The following is a 25,482-nucleotide window of genomic DNA, read 5'->3' on the forward strand; positions in this document are numbered from 1 at the left end:
TCATTGCTAATGTTACTCCATCAGTTGCTCTTGCTTGACTACATATTACACCAGGGGTACCCAAACCCCAGCCTTGAGGCCCTTGGAGACCCCCAATCTGGTCTGCAGGGAGCCTCCTGTCCCCAATGAGACTCTGGCCCACCAGAGACTTGCTGGAGCCCATGCTGGTCACACAAAACTGCTCTCAGCATGAGGGTCAAGATTTCAACCTCTTGTGCAAGCTGTGGGCCAAGAGTTCCCTCTGTTGCTTGATGTTTCATGTCTGTGAAGCAGCAGCGGCAACAAAGGAAAGTCCGGTCTTGCTTTGTGCAAGGCCTTTTACAGGCTTTAAGCTATCATGACACCTTCATTCATTCATCTAAGTTCCATCTCTAATATATTCATTTTTGTAAATTTATGTAAATTTATTCAAATTTTAATGTAAATTAATTTTTTCCTGGTTCCCAACACAGTGTCAGAGAGATGACATGGCCCTCCTGCCAAAAGGTTTGGACACCCCTGTATTTCACTGATAGCCCCCCTATCCCACCCCAAACAGCAAGGTAAAAGTCAGGCCATGGCTCCTGTGGAAATGGGCAGAAATGGCTGGAGGACACCACAGAGGTGCTGACTGCCTATCTCTGCTTCTCTTATCTTTTTTTGTAGTGGCTAATTTTCCCCCAGAGTTGAGGAAGGGAAGGAGCAAGGGACCATTAGCTGCTGAAAGAGAATAAGATAAGCACAGATAACTGTTGGAGAAGGGCAAACAAAGCCCTCCCCATTGTCTTTGGAGGAGCCTTCAGAATCCTCAACAGTGACAACCTGCCATTTTGACACTCTCAGGCATGGTCTGTGGAAGACTCATGTTTCTGACATTCATAACACATACGAAGCGGGCAAATTCCTACAATCCCACAGCAGCACCATTATTCCAGTTAGAAACCACTTAGCCAAGTAGGAGGAAAGATTACTCACATCTGCATAAATTTTGGTGCCATATACCGGTGCCCAATACGATGGCTCATCTTTGCAGTAAGCTGGACAATAAGACCTGAAAAGCAATGCATTGAGGTTACACCAAGGAGGTGACCCAACAGAAGAGCAGCCTTGCAGCCAAGGGTCAGCAGCAAATGGTTTTACTAGTGCAAAGCATTCACCTGGGAAGGAAACAACCCTTTCCAATCACTGTCAGAAACTGACAGGAGAGACAAAGGATAGACAATATCTGTGCAGGTATGTGGTTGCTGATTGGCTAGGACCCTGTGCTTATGCCAATAGTCTGTGCCCACCCTGGGAGCTGTTGCTGTCCACTGACTGACAGTACAATCCTATGCATGTTTACTCAGAAGTAAATCTCATTGCATTCAGTGAGACTTACTGGGTAAGTGTGCATAGAACTGCAGCCTGAGATACCTTTATGGTCGCTTCCCAGTTCAGTCATTCATTCAGGGCACAATCCTAACCAGGTCTACTCAGAAGTAAGTCCTATTGTGTTCAGTGGGACTTACTGCCAGGAAAGAGAGGTTAAGATTGCAGCCTTATTCTTTTAAAAAAAATTATATCCCACCTTTCTCCCACAAGTTCTTACCAAGAAGAGGATGCCCCCCCTCCCTTGATCATCTGCAGTGGGTGATTCCCTCTCCAGAGCACTACCTCATTGGCCATGGTTGCCAAGGGTATGTTCAGTCTTGCACAGTTTCCCTTCATTTCAATGGGCCTAGTGCAGGAAGCATTCTCCACAATGTATGCTCTCTACGAGGGCTATCCAATTTACCTGGGGCAATGAGTTGCTGGCTTCTTGAAGGGACAGAGCTCTGCTACCGTGGTGTAACAATCCAGTGTCTGCACTGTGGAAGGAAAGAGAATGGTGAGTGGAAGGAGACACTTGAAATGGCCATTCTGCTCCTATACCCACTGAATCTGAATGCACATTATTTGCATAACGTACTCAATGTGCATGGTCCTCTGTAGAGGACAGGTCTCTGTCACAAGAGGCTTACAGTCCAAAGTTTGACATAGGAGAGGCAACAGGGGAGGGGAATGAGGCAGAAATAAATGGGGAGGGAGAGAATGTGCCATAGTTTCAGTGACTTCATTACAGTGGAGCACGGAGAATAAGGATTGTGCAAAAAGGCATCACAGAAAAAGGTGGGTTTGGAAAAATTTTTGGGAGATGCACAAAGCTATCTTCAGAAAAATCTACACAAAAGGAAACTGCAAGTCCTTTTATCTTGGGATCTGCTGACTTGCAAGAAGATCCTTTCCTTTCAAGCAAGCAGAGAAAAAACTGGAAGCTTTTTGAAGTGGCTTCTTTTCCTTAAAGGGTGATTTGCAACCTAGAGGGGCCCTTCCTGGCAGGATGCAAGTCACAGTCTGGCTTTCAAAGGCTTTTGATAGCATTGCTTGCAAATGCCCTGCTTTGACTTTCTAATGCCTTGGTTCAGGCAAAAAGAGGTCTGGCAAAGGACAGTATTTTGCCTGGATCAAAACTGAAACTGTTTCAGAACAATGTCGGGCCTGTTTTTTCCTTGAAGCTTTCTTCCCTTCCTCTTCTTATAATTATGAAGACTGTCTCTTTCAGTTACTAGTTGGCATCCTTCAGTCTCGGAAGACCATGGTATCACACTCTGAATAGTGGTTCCGGAACAGTGTCCTCTCCAGTGCATGAAGCCTAGGTAAGGTAGATATGGAGGATAGACTGTTACCCATGCAGCAAATCTCCCCTCTCCACGTCGCTGAAATGGTCCAATGGAAAGGCAGAAGCCAGTACGGTTGGTTCCAGCGGCATCGCAGAAGTTGCCAGGACGTGACTGTGTTCAGCCATGAACTGCCTCATGGACTCTAGCTCCAGATTTTGCCTCGAGGTTGACTCCTAAAGCCTTTTCCATAACTGGATGTAGCCACAAGGCAGTGGAGGTTTGGGGTCAGAGTTTTCCTTCTCTCATATGAGCTGCCTTCCCAGGCTGACGAGTCCCATCTACCCGGTGGCTGTTTAGTCGGGTAGATGTCTCTTTCATGTGCTTGTAAAAATAAACATCTCCAGGGTTTTCTTTTTATAAAACGAGGATATCATTTCAGTCCACTTAATAGAAAACTGATAGAAAATAGAAAATCTGGGGTTTTTAAGAATCCCAGACTCTGTCCACTTTTATTTTCAAAGACTTGGCCTTTTATCATGGCTATTATTCATTCACCTGAGAGTCTTATATACAAAATTCATTACAATGTTCATTGTTTCCCAACATTGCAAGAATGTAGGCTGCTCTTAGACCCATTTTACAGATGGGAAACTTAGGTTGCAATTCTATGCATAGTTACCTGTGAATAAGCTACAATGAACATAGTAGGGAGTGGTTTACTTCTGAGTAAACATGTGGGATTGTGCTGTTTGACAGAATAAGAAGACTATTAAACTGGAAGGGACCGTACAGAGAAGAGGAAAACCAGAGTCGGACATGGCAAGCATTTGGATCCTGCAGGAGTCAACTGATACTATGTTTTCAGAGCTAGTGTAGCATGGACCTGAAGCTCAGGGGTGGTCTTGTGACAGTCACCATTTCTCAAGCTAGCCTACTTCTCAGGGTTGTTGTAAAGTTAAAATGAGAGATGGGGGAAGGGAAACCAAATGTGCTGTCCTGAGCTTCTTAGAAGCAAGATAGGATACAAATGTCATGAATAGATAATGAGACTCTCCCCAAAAAATGTAAGTTCACTAATCATAAGCTTATCAAAGTGCAATGAAAATTCCTTTCCTCCATATGAGTGCTAAAAATACACATACTGGAACTTTCCAGTGAAAATTGTATTGTGTCAATATTCCACAAAATCAAATGAATTATAAAGAAACTCAGGACCTCATTGACCACAGAATCAATACTTTGACTGTAGACAAAGGACCACTTCTTTTATTACACTGTAGTGTACCATGAGTGTCTTCCTTGCCTAAAACAACCAAATAGGATGCTTTTCCCACCCTGCCCAAACCACCATTTCCATCTCAACCATAAAAGTTTCCCCTTAAGAATACTTGCCTGTAACTTTCGAAACGACGAAGGAATTTGAAGGTTTGTATTTACTGTGGAAAAAGGGGAACATTTATTAAATAGCTGTTTAGAAATTAATCTAGGCACTGAAAAATGATTGCCTCCATGCACTGAGCAAGAGAGGAAGGAGTAAAAGCTTTAGAGTAGGGTGGAAATTAGCAGATGCTAGGCTCTACGATGCCTAACTTTTGAACCAGACCCCAAAACTGTGTAACTGGAAGGAATCAAGAAGTTTATCTTCATGCCATGGAGAGTTTCACTGCCTGATTTCCGCTGATGAAGCTGTAGTTAAAGGTGGAAGAGTAGAACATGTCTTTTTTCTGATCAGTTGGCAACCCTATAAGAGTTTGGCTGAATACTCCCAAAGAAGGAAACAGTCCTGATGCTGCTTCATTCAAACTATGATGTTAGGTACTGGCATTGTCAAAGCAGAGACCAATCAGTAGCTATCTGGGAGTCACTTGACCATGACTTAATGGTTCCTTATAGTAAATCACTGAGTGGGACTGGAGTGAGAACTTTAAGACTGCAAATTTTGCCCATAGAGTCTTGCTGGACAGTTCAGTATATATAGGACTGAGTGTTTTGAACCCTGAATTCAGGCTTCACAATTAGGTTCAATAGTCGGGTTATATGCAACTCCCCGGCAGGGCTCTTAGCACAGATCTGCAGCTGAATTTCTCCTCATTCAAAAGATGAATGGGAGGGGAAAGCTGGAATGTGGGTTGTACTGAAGAGGACAGTGTAGACTTAACTCACTGTACTTGATTACAACTCAGACTGAAAATTACTGATGATAAAAGAAGACAGATATCTGGTTTGACCAGCACCAAAGGATGTTTATGATACACATGAAGTTGATTATTCTTTTCAATGAAAATTACCTTAATGATCCAATTCCATTTCTTGTAGATTTCACAAAGAAGTCAGCTCTGCCTTTCCTGGTGATATCTACCAGGCCTCCTCTGTTATCTAAAGCCCCCGAGTGAATGGCTGCACGACATATGCTTGATGACTACAAGGAATGATGACACAGTGCAAGACTTAAGAATAAAGTTATTTCGTAAAGCCATTCCTAGCTAATAATCAGCATGTGTTATTGCCATCTGCGTACCTTTAACTGGGTGGTGGTGTCATTTTGTAGCCTACAAATCTACAGCACAATTAGCCCAGAGTATGCCAAAATTGATATCAAAAATACTGATAACCACTCCCTCTTGTGGGAGCAGTAGAACGAAGACATGCACAGTCAGAGAGACCTCGGAACACTGAAGGTGGAGCCACAGCCACAAGTTTGAAGTTAGAGGTGGAGTCAGGAGGACCAATCAGGTGGAGCTCAAGTGGAACCTGGTTGATTATGAGTGGAGCGAGGGTGGAACCTGGCCAGATTTGGGTCTTCATGGTTTTTCAGAATGTATTGCTTACCAAATTGAACAAGGTTGCACTGGCAAAATACTGTCTACACCACTGTTTCTCAAACTGTGGGTCAGGACCCACTAGGTGGGTTGCGAGCCAGTTTCAGGTGGGTCCCCATTCATTTCAATAATTCATTTTTAACGTATTAGACTTGATGCTACCATGGTATGTGACTGCATTTGGGGAAATGTTACAGACCTGTACTTTGAACAGGCTACTATGTATATTCTTTTAACAATGATAATCAAAGGGACTTAATCTTGGGTAGGATTGCAGCCTAGGATTGTTAAAAATTTTCCTGCTTGATGATGTCACTTCCGGTCATGACATCACTTCTGGTGGGTCCCGACAGATTCTGTCCCGGTGGGTCCCAGTGCTAAATGTGTGAGTACCACTGGTCTACACTGTAGCAGTCCTGTTAAGCTCAGTTGAATGCCACAAACGCAGAACACAAAGACATGGTTGCACATTGATTGCACAATGATTGTTGAGTGACACAGGGTGAATATCACTGCTTCTATCATCAGAATCACTAAGGCAGATTGTAACCTGAGGAAGGGACATGGACCAGTGTGGAGTACATGCTTTGTACTTTTGGAGTGCCTGGTTAGTGCCTGACATCTCCAGATCTGAGGAATTAGGACTGGAAATATTTGTGCTGAGAAACTAGGGAACCACAGCCAGTCACAATCGTGGACTAAATAGACCTGACAGCTTTCTATGGACCAATCCTATCAAACTTTCCAGTGCTGATACAGCTGGTCCAAACAATACACGTATTGCATCCTGCAAGTGGGGGGAGGGGAGGGCAGTCACAGAGGAATCCTCAAGACAAGGAATGATTTGTTCCTTTACCTTGGGGCTGCGTTGCGCTGGAAAGTAGGATTGGGCCCCTAATCTCCCAAACTTCAGGCAGCTTCCTAAACTCCACTTGCAAAACAATCTCTGTCTGAAATAGCATTTACTTACTGTCTCATAGGTGAAAGTCCCAAAAACCTTTGCCTTATTGTTCAAGCAGCCAGCAGGGCACAGATATCTAGTCAAGGAAATGGGTACAGTTAGGCAATCAGCTTTAACCTTTCTGGACATGCCCCCCTTCGGTTCTGGTTCCCCTTACTCAACAATGGGCCAGCCCCTGCTTCTGCTGGGCCCTCCCTGAGTCAAAAACAAACAGAGAAACTGATCAGAAGAGGAAGTGAGGACAAGAGAACAGAGACCCAGAATGTCAGAGATTATTCTCCTCTGCTCCACACTTCTGCTCCTTTTCAAGGGAGCATGAAGAGCAACAGCAATGGAAGCAGGTAGGTGTGCCCTCCCCCCCCCCATCAATCTGCTACCTGAAGTGACCATTCCAGCGGCCTCATGAATGGGCCAGTTCTGCCCACCTTTGATCCCAACCTGAAACACAGAAATCCAGTCTATCTTCCCCTTCTCTCACTCTCCCCCCCAGCTCCTCACCACAAGCAAACAAAACTCCCCACCAAATTATATCATTCAACCTTGCAAAGGAAGGGGGTTTTATTCACTTCCCTATATACTTGCTAACCTCATTCAAATTACCCACAAAAAGATTTTTTAAAAGTGCACAGTAAGGCAGAGAGAGAGAGAGAGAGAGAGAGAGAGAGAGAGAGAGAGAGAGAGAGATGCCACCCCCTCCCTAAGTTTTCCAAACGCCTTCTCTTTAAGAGCCAGGCCAATGTTTGGTTTGGGTTTGGTGTGTTTCTTTTCCTCCCCACACAAAGTGATAAACTGTACTGTATTTCAACTTCAACCATGGCACACAGATCTTGACCAAGACGGGTGGAGGCAGTTGATGGTACAGCTGAGATAAGTAAACATCTCCCAGAGTGGTTTGCTGAGAAGTCAGCTCCAATTTCGGCCAAGCACAGTCGGGCACTAAAAGAGCCATGCGTTATCGCAGGCGCTTGGAGAATTAAGTGAAGCAGAGATACCCTCTGCCAAGGACGGTTTCAGTGAAGCAGCCTGAAAGGTCCATTTCATGGCAAAGAGGCTCTGCACAGCCTTGGACCCAGGACATGACAACCAAAAAACACAGCCTATCTTGCACTTGAAAACATATTTAAGAATCCACTCAGGCTAAGGCTGCTACTTCCCCAGCAATGTGGGGGGAAAAAAATGGTTACCTGTTACAAGTTGAACCTTTGCATTTATCCCTCATTTTGGTGTCGCACTTGATCACTTGTGCTAGAAAAAATGAGAAAATATGGGAAAAAATGAGGGCGGTATTAAACGGCAGAAACATGAGACTCCATGCTAAGGTATTTTCACACTACCGTAGCTTCTGAGACCAGCAGAATTAAAACACTGGTTCCATACAGCATTTAATACAGTGCTATGTTACCCAGCAAGCTCTTCCCCTTGGCCAAGATTCCCTTATGATGTTAACTGAGAACTCAGTTCTGTTCAGCAAAGGTCTCTCCTGCTTGTAGGTTTGGCTCATTATATTGCTTTCTCTAATCAGGAATGGGGATTTGTGTTTAAGACCAAGGGATGTCAAATGTGCAACTGGCTGTAATAGACTTTGATTTTCCTTGATAAATGGCAGCTGAATCATGTCCATCATAGATCACGATCATGGAAGTTCAGGGTGGATACACAAGAGGGCTAGAACCTTAACCATGTCTGGTTTTTGTTAAAATGAAAGGAGAGAATTTCCAGATGTGGTGGCAGATGCCACAACCTCAGAGGAGTCTTCATGCAATACATAAGAACATAAGAATAGCCCTGCTGGATCAGGCCATAGGCCCATCTAGTCCAGCTTCCTGTATCTCACAGTGGCCCACCAAATGCCCCAAGGAGCACACCAGATAGCAAGAGACCTGCATCCTGGTGCCCTCCCTTGCATCTGACTGTAACCCATTTCTAAAATCAGGAGGTTGCACAAACACATTATGGCTTGTAACCCGTGATGGATTTTTCCTCTAGAAATTGGTCCAATCCCTTTTTAAAGGCATCTAGGCCAGATGTCATCCTCACATACAGAGAGCCCCCTATTTATAGCACCCACTAGCCTTTTAGTGGTCTTGTGTGCCTGACTGCATAGTTCCTTGCAATGTACCAAAATATAGGAAGCATCTACAGTGGTTCAGGAATTCTCTAGAAGATTAAAACGCAACCCACCCTGAATGTCAGGAGACAAAAGCATTCTCTTACTCATGTATGTCGTCGTGGTCGGTTTCTTTGCCTTAGTAGGTTTCGTGGGCTTGGTCACTTTCTCTTGCCCCCACACGTGCTGGTCCTCCACCACTAGGGGAGTTTCCACTTCATTTGTCTCCTCTATCTCAGGCTTTTGGACATAGCGGTCATCTTTTTAGTGGGTTACAAAGGAGCAGCAGGTTAATATATAAAGGTCTATGGCAGAGAAGGCAGGTGACAGAGGGGATGGGAATGGGGATGGGTCTATTTAATCTGCCCAGGGAGATTCAGTTGCATTGCCCAGAAGAGGCTGTTTCTTGGTGAAAGCTTAAAATACAAAATCAATTTTTTTTGGGGGGGGGGGGGGAAGGAGTGAGACGTTCCCAACTTGGACTTGCACCAGAAAATAAACCTCCAACATAAAAATAGAATGGTTGGACCTCTGTGGAAAGAAGCCATAGCTCAGTGGGAGAGCCCTTGCTTTGCATGTCGGGGGGGGGGGAGACATTCCTGGGCTAGAAAGCAACTTCTAGGTCCAAAGTCAACCTAGGTCAGCATTTGGTTTCCAACAGTTGAAAACAGATAAGTGGGCAATGACTATCCTCTGCTTATCTCTAGCATTTGATAACCAAAAATATGCTGCCCCTGGACATGGAGGTTCCATGTTCCACAAAATTGTTTTTTTCCCCAGTTTGAGAAGAGAAAAGTTGCATGTGGATAGTCTCAATATTCAGCTTCTGTTCCCACTGCTCCCTTGTCAAAACCAGTGTGGATAAGAGGGTGTCCCACCTCCAGCCCAGCACCATGCCCTCCACCAGGATCCCTCCTATGTACATCTATTGTTAATTAAAAAAAATAAAACAGCCATAAATCTCCTGTGCCCTCTCTGGTTTTGACTGGAAATAAAACATGTGGCCAAATGCATTTGAGTTGAAGCGTAAAGGAACAGCAGGCAGAAAAAAGCCTCCAGCAACATGTGATAGTTGAAAGCCTGAAACCCGGGGTCTTGCAAATCCACAGGAGTGTCCCAATTTTCTTTTATGGAACGCAAACAGTTCTCACTGTGGAACAGGACTGAGTACAAAAGCACTTTGGGTCATGCACAAGACTTGGGGCAAGGATTCCGGCTATTGCACATACCTTTGTAACAGAGATTGTTCAGACAGCTTCCTCCGTAGCTAGGTGGACATTCTGAACACGGCCTGCCATTTTTGTATGGGGCTTCTCCGATCCAGTTGCCCCTGAAAAAGGTGCCCAAAAACATTCCTTGTTTTTCCTTCTCAAGCATCTTCTCTGTTTGACGCAGAACACACACAGTTGCTTCACTGGACTTCTCAAGGTCAGATAGCTGAATTTACACCCTCCTAAAGCTTCCAAGCTCTGGAGAGCTGTGGAAAACTGAATGTTCCCACTATACTTACACTTTGATAAATGACTGTAAATATGGAAAAAAAATGGCTCCGACCATGAACATACAGTCCTCTAGTCTTGCCAAACTGAACAACTGAAGCTAAGTACATTTGCCTGCCTCTTTCAGTGCTTCACAACTAGCCCATCACTGACTGGATTCTGCCACTGGTTCCCTCATGGACAGTCCACCAGGCCGTTATCCAAGGCTGCCTCCATTTGGTCTCTCATGCCACCATTCAGGTGGCTGAAGAAACTAACTTCAGTGTCCAAGTCTTTCACATTCAGAAATGTTCCACTTCCTACCTTGGGAAGTTTCCAAAGAGTTTTCAGAGAGGACCAAAATACTAGTCATGGCATATCCCTGTGACAACTTGCCAAAGTCTGGAAATATTCACCTCACACAATGCTTTCCACATGTTAACAGCTCACCCCCTAATAGCCAGACATCACTTGGTACCAAATTTATCTTCGAGACAGAGAGGAGGCCTAAATCAATCTGGAATGTGCTTGTTGTTTACTTCATCAAATACTTCCAGCTAGACACTGCCATTTATACCCCTATAGCAAGGAGCAATGTCAGGCAAGGCCGAATCTAGGCCTGTGGAAGAGATGGGTTGGTTTACAAGGATAGAAGAGTCTAGGGTTGGATGAAGGAAGGGCTTGTGTGGCCAGCTTCTAGCCCACACAGGTATTCAGTGCTGCCCTCAGAACGTCCTCAGTGACCTGATTCATCACCACTGCCGTTTTGATCACTGCAGTACTATCCAGAACATACTACATGAACTTCATTCTTTTAGGGCCACAACTGAGCAGTTCTTGGGAGACAGGGTTTGTGTTCAGATCCTTTGATGGGGAAAGTCTTGCCAAGAGGCACAACAAACCAATGGACAGAGGGTTGAATTGTAGGCCAAGGAGAACCAGGTTCTCAGAGGAGGGGCAGGATGTTATCGTGCATCACATTAAGCTGTGAAGGTGCTAAAGAATCTCTAATGTGAAGCAGGATGTCTGTCAGAAACAATCTCTTGCCCTGCCTCCAGCTCCAAGCAGACGAGGGCGCCTGTCTCTCATCACTTTGGAGAGACACATGGCTAGTGAACTGGTGGGCACTTATGTGCAGTAAGCCACATTCCAGTTGGCCTCTGTGCTCATCACCACCCTGAAGCATCCTGGAAGGATGACTGCCAACCTCGCACCAGCTGAATATTCAGAGGGAAAAGGCCCACAGACACATTGCCATCATCATCTTGCTTTCCTTACTTGGGAGAGTAGTTGCACACCAGATAAACAGCGTTCTCCCAGGTTTCGCCCCACACACTGATCGTCTTACAAACATGGACAGCACAGCCAACCTTGTTCGTTGTTGCCCACACGATCTGGAAAGGGAGACAAGAACATACATCCATTGAACTATATGGGTCAGTCCCATTGCATGCCAATTGCTTTTCCCAATTGCCACATCAGAGAGTTGGCCCTTCTTGTGTCGCCATTCTTCGCTTTCAGGATATCTGAGTGGCTGCTCTTGAATAGCAAAATGCTGGACAAGGTGGCCCTTACTGTTATTCGGGAAGGAGATTCATTTGGGAACAGAGAGCAGAGAGTGTTCGGATCTTATTTTCAGGTGCAAACCCAAGCTAAGAACGTCCACAGATTTGCAGATACTGCACCCTCCAACACAAGGCCTGTTCCACTTACCTGTGTGTAGTGAGTACACATAGCTCCCGAACACCTTTCTGGACACCATGGGCTGCATTCATGAGGATATGGGTAGGTATAATCTTTTACTTCATCGTACCAAGATTGGACATGGAAAGCTGGAGATCGGTACCTAGGTAGAACAGAGGCATGGCTGGTTCAACACAAACTACCATCTCTGAAAAAGGAAATGAAAGAGAGCATCTCTGAGCATTCCAGATTATTTGGCAGTAAACACTCTGCACAAACTCAGGGACTTTCTCTCTCTTCCAGCAGGCATACAGAATCACATTTAAGGTGCATGAGTGGGAGATGCAACCCTTGTACTGAAAATGAGCACTGGAGCCCAGCCCAGACTCCAATTAAGGGCCATTTGCAGCCAACTCTTCCCACTGAGAGCTGGCAAAAACGGTCAGCTGAATCAACAAGCACAATTCCTTGTCCTGGCCATGGTGTTAGGATAAAATGTCCAACCAGGATTATGAAAAGTACACTCCTTGCCACCTCACATATGCATAAGTGATCAGGGAATGAACACACATCGCTTTCATTTGGGAACACTGAGTCTAGCTGTACAGAGAATGACAGTGAGATATATAGGGGGATTAAGGAGCAATGCAAATCCATCACCACTCAAGAGCCAAATATGGGTTTCTTTACAGTATAGAAGGACCTGCCTTAGCTTCTGTCTTGCTACTGAGACTCCTGGAGGCCTCCGCTTGTGTCACCTCTTGTTATTGTACTTGCCTTTGGTTGCCACATTAATAATCTGACTTAAATTTAGAATCTTTTTAGATCATGTGCAGGTGCAAGGCTTGTTTGCATTTGTACAAAAGTTTGTTTGCATTTAAATAAAGCAAGTAAGAATTTTATTGTCTGTGAGAAAGGATTTCTGCAACAAGCAAGGATGGAATTTCTTAATGCCAAATATGATAGCCAAGCTCTTTTACCTCCTACTTGTAGGTTGCCCCATTTTACTTTCTTTAGTGTTCTTGAGGCATCTTCAGTAGGCTGTGGGCTTCTCAGAGACATCAGGTTGGCCACTAGAGGTAAGGGGATGCTGGGGAACAATGAATTATTGCTCTGATCTGACAGGGCTCTGCTTGTAGAATCATGGAGTTGGAAGGGGCCTACAAGGTCATCTAGTCAAACCCCCTTTCTGTTGCAGGAAATTCTCCTAGAGCATCTCCAAAGGGTGTCTGCCAAGTCTCTGCTTGAAGATCTCCAAATATGTTCTTGAGAGCCCTTTAGCTCTTATCAAAACCATTTCAAATTCACATCTTCCCTCACCACTGATGTTCCCAACCTAGGAAGACCTCCTCCAAATACAAGCTGGTGGTAACATCTTACCTGCCCCAATGAATTCCCAGGTTTTGACCAATAGACCTGAGGAGGGTGGCTGGCCCATGATCCCAAATGCATTCGTGAGCCCAGGCCTCAGCTGATCTCTCCAGTTCATCATCCCATGTCTAGGTGAGAGAAAGAGGAAAGGATGAGAAATTAGTTCAGGTATTTTTTTTCTTTCTTTTTAAAGGAGCCAAACCAGAAGCCCAAGGACAGACAGTGCAATCTTGCAAGCAAAATCCAAGAACTCTTCAATGTGGCACAGAAGAGAGTGCTCCTTAACAATCTTGCAATGAGTCCTTTTGACAAAGGCGTTTTTAATAGAACATCCATGATGAGATCCCTATGGCCTCGTATACACATTCCCTTCAAGGTTTGGCTCCCAATTTGCCTCACTGACAACACACCCAGGCTTTTAAGTCACAGATTTCTTCGCTCATTCTAAGCTCATAATCAACATGGCACTTGCTTGCCTTTGGCTGCTCTCCATTGTCTTTGTAACTGCTCTATAACAAAAACATACAACAGAAGTGGATGTACTAGAGTTGCAAAGTGGTTCAGGGCAATTTTATTTTTGGCTAGCAATATTGGGGAGAAAATGTACACTTTGCACATCTGGCCTCAGAGGTGAGCTTGCCAAAACACAAGCATTAACCCTGAAGGCTGCTGCACGCCACTAGCCTGATCTGGATGCAACCCATGGAGATGTTCTTAGTGCATTGAAACAGATGAGAGCTGCACAACAGAATCAACCTTCTCAAATAAGAAACCGCAGATTTCTGTGTGGACATGATTATAAGGCACACACCTGACTTAATTCGGAGATTTGTGAGTTCTGGATTTAAGATACTTAAGGGAAACTGCACAGTCTACATCTAGGTGTGCATAAAAAAATACGGGCAACTTCTATAGGTTACAAAAGGCTAACCATTCACCTCTTTGGCTGGCTTCATATTTTTCGAACATGCGCAGTCTAAATACAGCCAGTTATTAATTTTTTTTCCTGATGAACAGCTAAAAGGGTTGCCAAGTTGCTAATTTTTACTTGAAATTCTTAAATTCTCCAATGCAGTTGGAGGATCAGCAACAGAACACTAACAAACATTCCCCCACTGTTCTGGTTATTGAATCCTTCCCAGATCTGTGCAGCAAGCCAGACTCCTGTTACCCCATACAGCAGGCAGGGGAGCAGACAGTGCCCAAGAGCAAGAGGGGGAAAAGGGGCCCCTGAACAAGTAGTTCCCCTGCCATCCCCACTGCTGGACCTCTAGGCCATCGCTGGACCATTGGTCTGGATCATTGGACTGAACCATTGGACCTCTGCACCATTGCTGGGATTGCTTGCCAAAAAGTATCTTTCACATGTTCAACTTCTTACTGCACAATCCTATGCATGCCTATTCAGAAGTAAGTCCCATTGTGTTCAAGTAAGTCCCACTAAGTAAGTCCCACTTAGGATTGTGGCCTAAGGCCCCATTCCACAAAACTTTGGAAAATCACCCAGCAAGTGCAAAGCACGCAGGTGAGAATCCTTCAGCCCCACTCCTGTGGCTGCAGCTACTGGGTGAAGGAGAACTTGTGCCTGCCTGCTGCCCAATTCCCTGGTACCGTGAACGGGCAGTTGGTCTGGAGCTGCCACTCAGTGAGGACGATTCTCCTAATGATCAGTACCATACTTTGGTAACTCAGCACCGTGCACACTTTCTCCTCCTCTGTATCTCTCCCACGCTCCCAAAGTTCAATCACACAAACAGTGCATGTCTACACTGAAATAAGCCCCACCGAGTTCCCTGGGACATGCTTCTCGGTAATAATGTGCATTGCATACAGTCGGAGAGCACTACAGCCATCAAGCAGTGAGGCAAGTGATTTCTTTGTACCACTGCAAAAATAGCCCTCTCCTCATAAAGGCAGTTCAAGGTGCAAAGCGATGAGGATATGCGCCTGTGAACCATCATGTTTGTTTTGTTTTGTGTTTTCTCTAATTGTGCAGGAAAAGGGCTGTTTGACATTATTCCGAAGGACCATAATGGAAACCATAGTGAAGCCAGTGCCATTTTTGCAAGGCACTAACTTTTCCTTTTAAGAGATCTTGGAATTGGGGCATTAATCAGAACAGAACAGGGAGTCTGGCTTTCAGATCTGCCACTCTTTGAAGAAACAGCGTTGGAGATGGGCATAAAACTGGCCACTGAACTCTGCTTGCTGTATTTTGCACAGGTCATATGTCAGGACATGCCACAGCCAGACAGTAGCTGGAATCCTGGCAATCAGGAGTGAGTGCAGGTCATTTAAGTACATTCATGCTTGGGGAGCGTGACTTTTCAGAGCCAAGGCATGAAGGGGAGAGGAGAAAAAGGGGGAGGGGAACTGAGCCAAGAACGCACGTTCTAGCAACCAACTCCAAATTAGCACCAGGTCTAGTTGGAACTGTTTGCTAGAGGTCTGCAGAAAACCCAAGGACTGTGTGTACAAAACCATTTGCTAATCACTCTTGGTCTTAGTTTAAAAGACCACAAATTGACTGCGGGGGGGGGGGGGGATGTACACATCTCGCTGCAAAAACAAAAGGACCAACACCCAATTTGTATTCTGAAGGTGTGTGCTGTGATTTCCAAGTCCTATTAGGTAAATATGCCTCAATGAAAGGTGGATTATGAGCCAGTCCCAGCAGAGCCATCGAGCATTGGCCTTTTTGCTAAGGCTCTTTATGCACCTCACAGCACTCAGGGGGGGGAAGAAAGGGAGAAAAGCACATTGAGCAAAGCCAAACATGAAGCAGACACCACGTTGGACAAGCAAACAGCTGTTGGCCAGAAAGTTTTCTGCTACAGCACTGAGTGAGAGGGACCCTGAAGGCCAAGGAAAATACATTTGGCTTTCTTGCGTGGCGTTGTGTTTACTTTCAGAGAAGCAGCAGGCCTGTTCCTGCCCTCACAAACATGGAACAGCTTATCTACCCAAGAGTAACAGGAGCTGTGATCCTAAATAGACTTGCAGCAGGAGTCCACAAGCGAAGCTGTATGTTCCAATACAACCTGCAGGAATTGGGTGCTTGAAACACAATTGAGGATGGTGTAGTGGTTTGGGAGTTGGACTTAGACCTGGAAGATCCAGGTTCAAATCTCAGCCATGAAACTTCCTGGGTGAACTCGAGCTAGTCACTCTCACTATTGCTCTCTCAGCCTCTCCTACCCCACCAGGTTGTTATAAAGGCAAAAAGAGGGGGAGGAACCATCTACACCACCCTGAACTCCATGGAGGAAGGGCAGTACAAAAATGTGGAAAATAAACTACATCGAGAATGTTGAGAACCTGACTTTCATTGACCCAAAAACGTAATCTTTAAACAAATTAATGTACAAGGGTCCAAGGGGGCTGTGCTAAATGTCGTCATGTGAACATTTGTGGCATGGAGCATCATGTTTGGAGAAATGTTGAAAATGTGGACATTAATAAAGGAGACACCCCAGTCATAGCATGTTCTTTTTCTCCTATGTCTTTCCCATCGACACCTGGAGGCTCTGCTAGGGACTGAACCTGGAACCCTCTGAGTGCAAGGCAAGGTCTCTCCTACTAAGCTACGGCCCCTCCTCAAGCTCTATACTGTCTCTCAGTTTTATTTCTAGCCCTCCTCTTGGAAGTTTTTTCACTGGAGACACCAAGAATGCACCTGATACCTTGTACATGCAAGACAAGCACCCCATCCGTCACCAAGCTATGGACACACCACACATGCACCTCCTCTGTCACATTTGCACATTCTTTTTGGCTTCACACTGCATCAGTTCTCTTTCATATTTACTGGTCTACAGAAAGTTGGCCCCCAATCAGAAGCACTTCCCACTTAAGATTCATGGGATTTCTGTATAAATATGTCCAGGTTTTTTAGAAAGGACAGCAAATACAAACTTCTTAGAAAAAAAAAATTATAAATTCTTCTATCACTGACAAAAAAAAACCCCAAGATGATTAATAGCAAAGGAGTTGGAACAAAGTGGGCTAAATGTTATTTCTGCTTCTGTCTTTCAAGATGCTATTTTTCAAAATGAACTGTTCTGCTTTCTGTCAGTAATGCAGACAATTGTCCATAACTCAGACTATTTTTTCCACTCAGGATTCTCATAAGAAAAGTGAGGAATGGTGAATTCCTGTCAAAGGGGTGGGGGGAGGTGTGCTTTTCGGTGTATCACACAGAGTGCCACTTGAATGACTGCTGGTCATGGGCGTGTTCTCAGAGCAATGAAGTCCAGACTCAGAGAGAACACATTTGCTTCTTGAAGCCAGGCAGCTGATCTGGAGAAGCTAAGAGAGGCAGAGTGGGATGAGGATGAGACCCTCAGGGATGCAGCAGAGGTTTCCTACTGCTGAGCCAACAGAGAGTGGGAATCTTGCCGAAAAAGTAATCAATTCAAGGAAGAGCAAAATGATCCTTTAAAAGTGACCCATTCCTTAGAGCAGGGGTGTCCAAACATTTTGGCAGGAGGGCCACATCATCTCTCTGACACTGTGTCGGGTGCCGGGAAACAAATAATTTACATTTCAAATTTGACTAAATTTACATAAATGAATATATTAGAGGCGGAACTTCTGTGAATGAAGGTCTTGAAGTAGCTCAAGGCCTATAAAAGGCCTTGCACAAAGCAAGGCCGGCCTTTCCTTCACTGCCACTGCTGCATCACAGATGTGAAACAGCAAGTAGTGGAGGGAGCCCTCATCCCACAGCTCAAGTGAGAGGTTGAACAGTCATCCTCACACTGAGAGCCGTTGGGTGGAGCTGGCACAGGCTCCAGCAAGTCTCTGGAGGGTCAGAGGCTCATTGGAGACAGGGGGCACCCCGTGGGCTGGATTGGGAGCCCCTGAGGGCCACAAGTGGCCCCCGGGCCAGGGTTTGGGCACCCCTGCCTTAGAGGATGAACCCACTCATGCTGAATAGTCCTCCTGGGGTGATGGGCTCTTCATAGCGGGTAATTTGATCCTTAGGAACATAGAGAAATGGGTTTGAAATTGGCATACTGGCACACGTGAGGTTGGGAATTGTAGTCAAGCAATCCTGGAAGCCAAATTTAGTTTGCTAGGAAGGAACCTGAAGACCAGGAGCTGCAGGGTGGTATTTTTTGGAAATTAACAGTATTTATGTACCGCTTTTCAACTAAAAGTTCACAAAGCGGTTTACAGAGAAAAATCAAATAACTAAATAGCTCCCCTGTCCCAAAAAGGCTCACAATCTAAAAAGATGTAACTGCTATTTGTTTCACACACAGGCAGAGGTGAGAGAGTTTCAACATGTGGATGAGGCAGTGATGTTGGGAGCAGGGATTCTGATTTGTTAGGCAGTGGGAAAAGTTAAAGTGGAACAAAAGGGATGAGCTCCACTTGAACTAGTCTGCTGGTGCATGACATCAAAATGGTTGCAGAGCTAACTCCTCTTAAACTGACTCCTGAGGGAAATGGGCTCTTTTGAGCAGGACAACTGCTCAAAGAGAGCTAAAGGCTGCAGGGGAGAAGATACACACCAAAAACATTTGGAAGAGCACACAATGCACAAGTGTTTATATGCAAATGCAAGAACCAAGATCGGGTTCCTAGAGTGCTCAGTTTCAAAGAAGGACATAGATATAGTGGGCCTAATAGAAACCTGGTGGAACAGAGAGAACAAGTGGGATACTCTAGTACAGTGACGGCGAACCTTTTAGAGACCGAGTGCCCAAACCGCAACCCAAAACCCACTTATTTATTGCAAAGTGCCAACACAACAATTTAACCTGAATACTGAGGTTTTAGTTTAAAAAAAAACTCATACATTAACATCTTTACCTACTATTACTTGTAACCTGTAATGAACTTTTCCTCTAGAAACTTGTCCAATCCCTTCTTAAAGGCATCTAGGCAAGCTGTCATCACTGCTTCCTGTGGCAAAGAGTTCCACAGGCTAATTACATACTGGGTAAAGAAATACTGGCAGGGAGGGGGTGGCTGCAAGACCTTGCCACTGCTCATTTTCTCAAACAAGAAAATATATTTTTTTAAAAAGCTCCACACACAGAAGTGGGCTCTAAGGTTGCAATCCCAGCCACTCTTTCCTAGGAGTAAGCCTCACCGACTCTAATCGGGTTTACTTCTGAGTAGATACGCACAGGAGCAGGCTCCAAGGCTGCAATGCCAGCCACCCTTTCCTGGGAGCAAGCCTCATCCACTGTAATGGGGTTTACTTCTGAGTAGACACGCACACTGTAATGGGGCTTACTTCTGAGTAGACATGCACAGGAGCAGGCTCTCAGGCTGCAATCCTAGCCACACTTTCCTGGGAGCAAGCCCCATTGACTATAATGGGACTGACTCCCACATAGATATGCATAGCATTGGGCTCTTTAACTAGGAACAAACCCTCACACTTTTGACTAGGGCTGCAATCCTACCCTCGCTTTCCTGGGAGTAAGCCCCACTGACTACAATGGACTGACTCCTGAGTACACATGCATAGGATTGGGCTCTCAGGCTGCAATCCTAGCCTGGGGAGCAAATCCCAATGACTTTAATGAGACTTACTTCAGGACCAGCACCACCTGCAGGGCTGGCTCCCCAAAGCCCGCAGCACCAGCAGCTTCCCTGTGCCCCACCCGCCGCACTCTCACGAGGCATGTGAGCTGCCCGCCTTACCCCAGACAGGGGAGGGAGGAAGCGCTCCCATTGGACTGCTGGGCAGAGGGCCTCTCAGCCTTCCTCCTCCCTGGGTGGCCTGCCTAGATGGGAGCACCGTCAGCCCTGCCTGATCTCCTTCTTCCCCCTGCTGTCCGTTCCTTTCCCCCCTTGTCCTCGCCCCTCCCTCCCTTGCCCCGGCTGCTGCCAGCAGGAGGAGGCTGGTTTTGTGGCTGCGCCCCAAGGTGGTGATCATAGAGGCTCCCGCCTGGCTGCTGGGGCAATGGCGTGCGTGCCCACAGAGACGGTTCTGCGTGCCCTCTCTGGCACGCGTGCCATAGGTTAGCCACCACTGCTCTAGTAGAAACTCTAGATAGGAGGGGTATAGTCAGGTGATGTAGTTCTGTATACCAAAGAAAACATACAATTTGAAAAACTAGATATCCCTCCTCTCTTCCTCACGTCCTCCAGGGAGTGGAAGAAGCAGAGATTGGCACATCACCAGATAAGAGGGAGCAGCATTTGGCACACTGCTTCAAGTGCCAAGAGGTCATGGGTCAGCCCTGGTTAATGCTCAGAAAGTTGAACTCCCCAGTTGCCAAACATCCAAAGGACCTTAAGGTTGAGTTTTCAAGTTGCATCACATATGCTTTGCCAAAGAATAACCTGGCATAGTTGAAGTACTGCTGGGATTTTGTTTTTAAAAACATACACTTCTCGGAATTTACCATTGTGGTTTCTCCATGCAGTTGATTTCAGTGCACAATGATGGAAAAGAATGAACATCAAAGCAGGAAAATGCAGTTTAAACATTAGGAAAGTCTGAATATCCCAATGAGTTTGGTAATGGAATAGGTTGGCACAGAACCTTTGGGAAATGGACATCTTTAGAGATGGCCATTGTCCAAGACTAACTGTGATGAAAAGTGCTTCTATACCAGGATTGAAAGGATAGCTGTAGTTCTTGGGATTTTGATATGTTTGATGATGCTGTTTTAAGTTGCTTCTCTTTATTTTGTTTTAGAAAAGCAATTATATTTATCATTCATTTAATGCCATAATAAAACTTTGAATATGTTGTAGAAAGGTGGGGAAAAAGATAACAACAACAGGTAATTTCCCTAGAAAGTCTAAATCTCATTGAAATTAATTGTGCCTCATTTGTCTTGTTGAATTTCAGTGGAATTTAGTCAGGATCCATTTTCTTGGGGTACAACCTACAATACCAATATTTAGCTTAACGTTGTATCTCACCCACTCAAATAATGACATGCATCTCCTCTCTGACACCAGCATCTTATCCCTGAAACAACGCATGGTAGTTGTTCTAGGACGGTATGGTTGGCCCAAGGACACCCAATGACCTCCATGGCTGAGCAGGAGTTCTAACCTGGGTTTCCTTTTTGAAGCCCCACCCCCTTATCTGCAGAACCCCAGCCTGGCTCTCATTGCTGGGTCACCTTAGAGTGTGATGGAAAACTTAGCAACAGTTTCTTAATAGCAAGAGATGTAGAGTGAGAAACTAAACCATGAGAATGGTGGCACCAGGTTGAGCTGACCCTGTTAACAGTTCCTTTCCAGTTGAAATGACACAAGAAGCTGCAATCTGAGCCAAATTTGTTCCAGGAAACCACTGGAGGGGAGACCTCCTTATGCTGGAATTTGTTATAGAGCACATGGCCTAAATCAGAGAAATGAGGTCAATTTCAAGGCCATGTGAAAGGGTGGAGTCCAGAACCAGCTTCAAACTTCCCAGTGCCTGAGAAAACATGGCAAATGCTGACTAACCCTCTTCCAGTAGTATCCCAGCTGCTGACTCCACTTCTGCTTCTCCACTCACTTCCTGGATTCAAAAAAGGAACAGGGGAACAAAGAGGAAAAGTATGTGCAGAGGAGAGAGAAGTGGTGGGCTAGAGTGTCTGATGAAGCAGCCCAACACTCTCTTCTTCTCCACGTATCCTCTCCTGCTCCACTCCCTGCTTCCTTTTCAAATTTAGAAAGTGGAAACAGAAGGAGGAGGTAGAACACAAGCAGATGGAAGGGGGGCAGTGCCCCCCCCAACCTTCTGGCAAAGGGGACCCACCTCCATTACTCTCATGAAAGACCAGCCCTGCTGGAGCTACATGCTACAAGCATAAGGTGCTCATGAAAAGCAGAAGATACATTTCTCCCTTTCCACACACAAGAGAGGCTGCCTCTGCTAATGCTGTTGCTGCTAATGCTAATGCTGCTAATGCTTGGAAGAGGCATTCCCTGATCTCTTTCAAACATAAAAAGAAGCATCTCTGCTAAGATGATGCCTGCTATGACAAATGTGTCTGAACTGGTCTTTTACTGATGCAGAAATGTAATTGACTAAATAAAACCCAAATCCTCCCAGTTAATCAGCTTGGGTTTCTTTGATCCAGTGACAGTCCTGTAATTATGGGAGGGAAACTTAACTCACCATGTATTCCATGTTGGATGCTGAAGGGTAAACTTGTCCTCTCAGCTTATTATGAAGCATGAGGATCTCTTCTTTGTCTGATCTGGAAATGGCTCTCTTTGCCCTTGAGTGGGACGGCTCATCTCGGTATTTACTGAGGATGGCTTCCAAAACGGTGGAATTGGACAAGAACATGCCATGAAGTCCATGGGCCAGGAGCAGGAGCCCAAATGGGATGATGGCCCATGGGAGGGTTGGACTTCTAGCCATTCTCTGCTTGGTGGAAACGGAAGATGGAGAAGCCTCTTCCTTCAAATGACCCTCTTCTGGCCGCACGATGGATCTAGAATACAGAAAGACAAATGGAGAAATCTCAGGACTTCTGGATTCAAGATAAGCAGCTGCTTTGGCCTATAAAATGAAATCCCTCAAAAGTGCAAGTTTTTGACCACTAAATAAAATATTAACTTTTCATTCAAAAAAACCCATGCAGAAAAACTTAGATTGTACCACAAAACAAACTTAAGAAACAAATTAAAGACAGAATCGCAGCACAGAGAGGGTACATTGACCTATAGCATTTAAGGCCTTCAGTAACCCCAAACATGACACCACCAGTTTCCAGGCAGGCAGGTACAGAAGTAAGATAGTCAAGCACAATCAGGCTAGGCTCAAGCATGAGGTTGACTAAGGAGGTTAAGGGTTGACCTCAACCCATTGTACTCAATGGGGCTTACTCCCAGGTAAGTGTGGCTAGGATTGCAGCCTCATAGCCTAATCCTAGGCATGTCTACTCAGGAGTAAGTCTTGTTATACTCAGTGGGGCTCAAGGTACACCAACATACATTGTACACATAACTGTTATATGTTATGATGGCGCGAACATTGTAAAAAAAACTCTGGTAGATCTCCGGGCCTTGCTGGGTTTCAAAGTAGCTCTCGAGCCAAAAAAGTGTGAGCACCCCTGACTTAGCCCCTACCCTTCTTTTGTCTCTCCTTTATCTTGTACCAGGCAGCTTTCAAACACTTTTCACAGGCAGACCCATGTTGAGGATATTGCAATGATCTTATCTGGAGATAACAAGGAATGTCCTACTGCTTTTCACCTAACAAGACATGAGAAGGATGTCTCCTGTTGGGAATGCCCGTTGGCTGAGAACTGATTACATTTTAAAGCATGTCTTTAAAATGACACTGGCGTAATGCATATCTATTCAGAAGTCTCATTGAATTTGAGGTACTTACTCCCAGGTAAGCATTATAGGATTGCAGCTTGAGTCTGGTAAATCTTAGATCAGATGTAAAAAAGGGCACCAGTTAATGTTTGTTACTTCTATCTTACACATAAACGATGGGAAAGTGAAATGGATTGATAAGGCTAGAATAATGGATACAATTTTTCTCCCCTGCTCAGTATTGAACTCAATGAGATTTACTTCTGAGTAAGCCTGTGTGGGATTGTGTTGTAACACAGCTGTGCTCCAGAAATGGTGAGCATTGCATTTGAGGTATTAGTCAAGTTCAGCCCTTGCATTTAACTTCTTCATTTGGATCAAGTAAAAGTTTAAAAAGGAAGGCACATTTTGAACCAATAGGTTGTTCCTCATTTGCATATATTCAGTTAGCCTATGCAATCTCATTCAAAACTTGCTCCAGACTGAAGCTTAACACAGACATACACACCAGGTCAAGGGGCAGTGGAATTCTCTTTGAAACAGGCTCCCTTACAAGGGCCCCCAGTTTTCTAAACCCTCTGTGGCAGAAGCATCTCCTCCTTCATTCATCCTCTACTAACCCAGCCACCCCACAAAGATGAACCTCTGCAGTTATAACCCCCCTTCCCCAAACTAGCTTCCTGGTTGATGACTTCAGCATCTCTGGGGACAAATATTGCCTTAACCTCATTCTCTTTGCAGCATTGTTTGGGTACTTCCCCCCCCCCCCACACACACACACACACACCTCCTTGCAAGCAAAAGCCTTGCTTGGTGTGGCTAACCTCAAGCGGTTACTTTTGTAGACAGTCTGACCCACTTCAGGGAACAATTCCTACTCTCAGAGTCTTCTTCGAAGGGGTTATAAATGGATGCTCTTCTGTAAGCATTGACAATGTGGCCTTTTAGCTCAAGCCATTTTTTCCAGTGTGGCCTGCTTTTTAGGTACGGCAGACGGTTAACATATGTATCCCCACTCAGACCGGCCCGCGCTGTCTCGTCTCGGCAACCTTGCCCAAACAGATCGCCTGCTCTCAGGAAACAGTAAAGTTACAGAAAGTGCACTGGGCCATCTGATGTAATGTTTGTCAGCTCAGAGAAAGAGGCACCAACCTTTCCTTGCTCTATGCAGGCAAGTAGACAAATTATGGACCAAGAGTCTTCAAGGTGGACACATGCCTAATTCTTCTTAAAGTCTTTCAGCAGCTAGTTCCAACAGACAATGCATAGTGCCAGCAGAGCATTCCCCCCTCTGTCCCCTTTTTACAATACACAGAACTCTCCCCCCCCCCCAATTTAGGGCTTTCCTGGTCCTTGTCTCTGGGAAATAAGTGCCCCTATTTTGTCCCAGGTCATGCATTTTAGAGATAAATGCAATCCAGTGGTTTTTTTTTATGCAAACCCCCCCCCCATTACAGTATGAGACTGGGCACCCACTGCTGATCCTGCCTCTTCCCAGGAGCTGATCTGCCCACTTCACCATCGTCCCAGCCCACCCCCATTATTTATTATTATTATTATTATTATTATTAATGGTATTTATATACTGCTTATCAACAAAAAGTTCACAAAGCGGTTTACAGAGAAAGGTTGAAGAACACTACTTTTAATTATGGTCTGCACAGGGGCAAGGATGCTGGTCTTAGTAAACAAACCCTGAAAAGTAAACTGCTTTGGTCAGTTTGTTTATCACACAAGGGTTGCTAGATCTCAGGTTTATTACCCAAGACTCCAGTTTTGGGAGGCATTCTGTAAAAACTTGTCAGATCTCAGATCTGTCCAATCTCCTTTTAAACGCATCTCGACCAGATGCCATCACCACATCCTGTGGCAAGGAGTTCCACAGATTAATTGCACCATGCTGGGTAAAGAAATAGTTGCCTGTTTCAGGAGACTATCCTGGCAGCCCAGCACTCAGTGGCAGAGACACGTTTTGTATGCAAAAGGGCCCAGGTTCCATCTCTGCCATCTTCAGGTGAGGCCAGGAAAGACTTTCCTCATTCTGAAACCCTAGAGAACAGTTGCTAAATCATCAAGCTAAATAGACCAATGGTCTGACTCACGTCATATGCTCATCAGGAGCGCCCATCACTCAACGGTGGAGCATATGCTTTGCATGCATAAAGACTCAGATTTGAGCATCTGTAGCCAAAAGATCTATGCT

The 25,482-nt window shown here is 45.2% G+C and overlaps 1 protein-coding gene across 2 annotated transcripts in view; it reads right to left on the minus strand.

The window, feature by feature from the left end:
• The window catches only part of CRISPLD2 (cysteine rich secretory protein LCCL domain containing 2), a 43,689-nt gene that overhangs the window by 12,185 nt on the left and 6,022 nt on the right, over positions 1 to 25,482 (minus strand). For both annotated transcript variants that reach the window (XM_066637232.1, XM_066637233.1), the window contains exons 3-14: positions 22,126 to 22,447; positions 13,047 to 13,165; positions 11,697 to 11,829; positions 11,262 to 11,377; positions 9,735 to 9,835; positions 8,613 to 8,765; positions 7,583 to 7,643; positions 6,408 to 6,474; positions 4,907 to 5,037; positions 4,011 to 4,054; positions 1,754 to 1,826; positions 955 to 1,030 (exon numbers count right to left, since the gene is read on the minus strand). In XM_066637232.1, coding sequence (XP_066493329.1) covers positions 955 to 1,030; positions 1,754 to 1,826; positions 4,011 to 4,054; positions 4,907 to 5,037; positions 6,408 to 6,474; positions 7,583 to 7,643; positions 8,613 to 8,765; positions 9,735 to 9,835; positions 11,262 to 11,377; positions 11,697 to 11,829; positions 13,047 to 13,165; positions 22,126 to 22,374 — 1,323 coding nt within the window. In that variant the 5' untranslated portion in view covers positions 22,375 to 22,447. The remainder of the gene's footprint in view (positions 1 to 954; positions 1,031 to 1,753; positions 1,827 to 4,010; positions 4,055 to 4,906; positions 5,038 to 6,407; positions 6,475 to 7,582; positions 7,644 to 8,612; positions 8,766 to 9,734; positions 9,836 to 11,261; positions 11,378 to 11,696; positions 11,830 to 13,046; positions 13,166 to 22,125; positions 22,448 to 25,482) is intronic.

Source organism: Tiliqua scincoides, chromosome 9 (assembly GCF_035046505.1).
Source record: "Tiliqua scincoides isolate rTilSci1 chromosome 9, rTilSci1.hap2, whole genome shotgun sequence".
Taxonomy (NCBI): Eukaryota; Metazoa; Chordata; class Lepidosauria; order Squamata; family Scincidae; genus Tiliqua; species Tiliqua scincoides.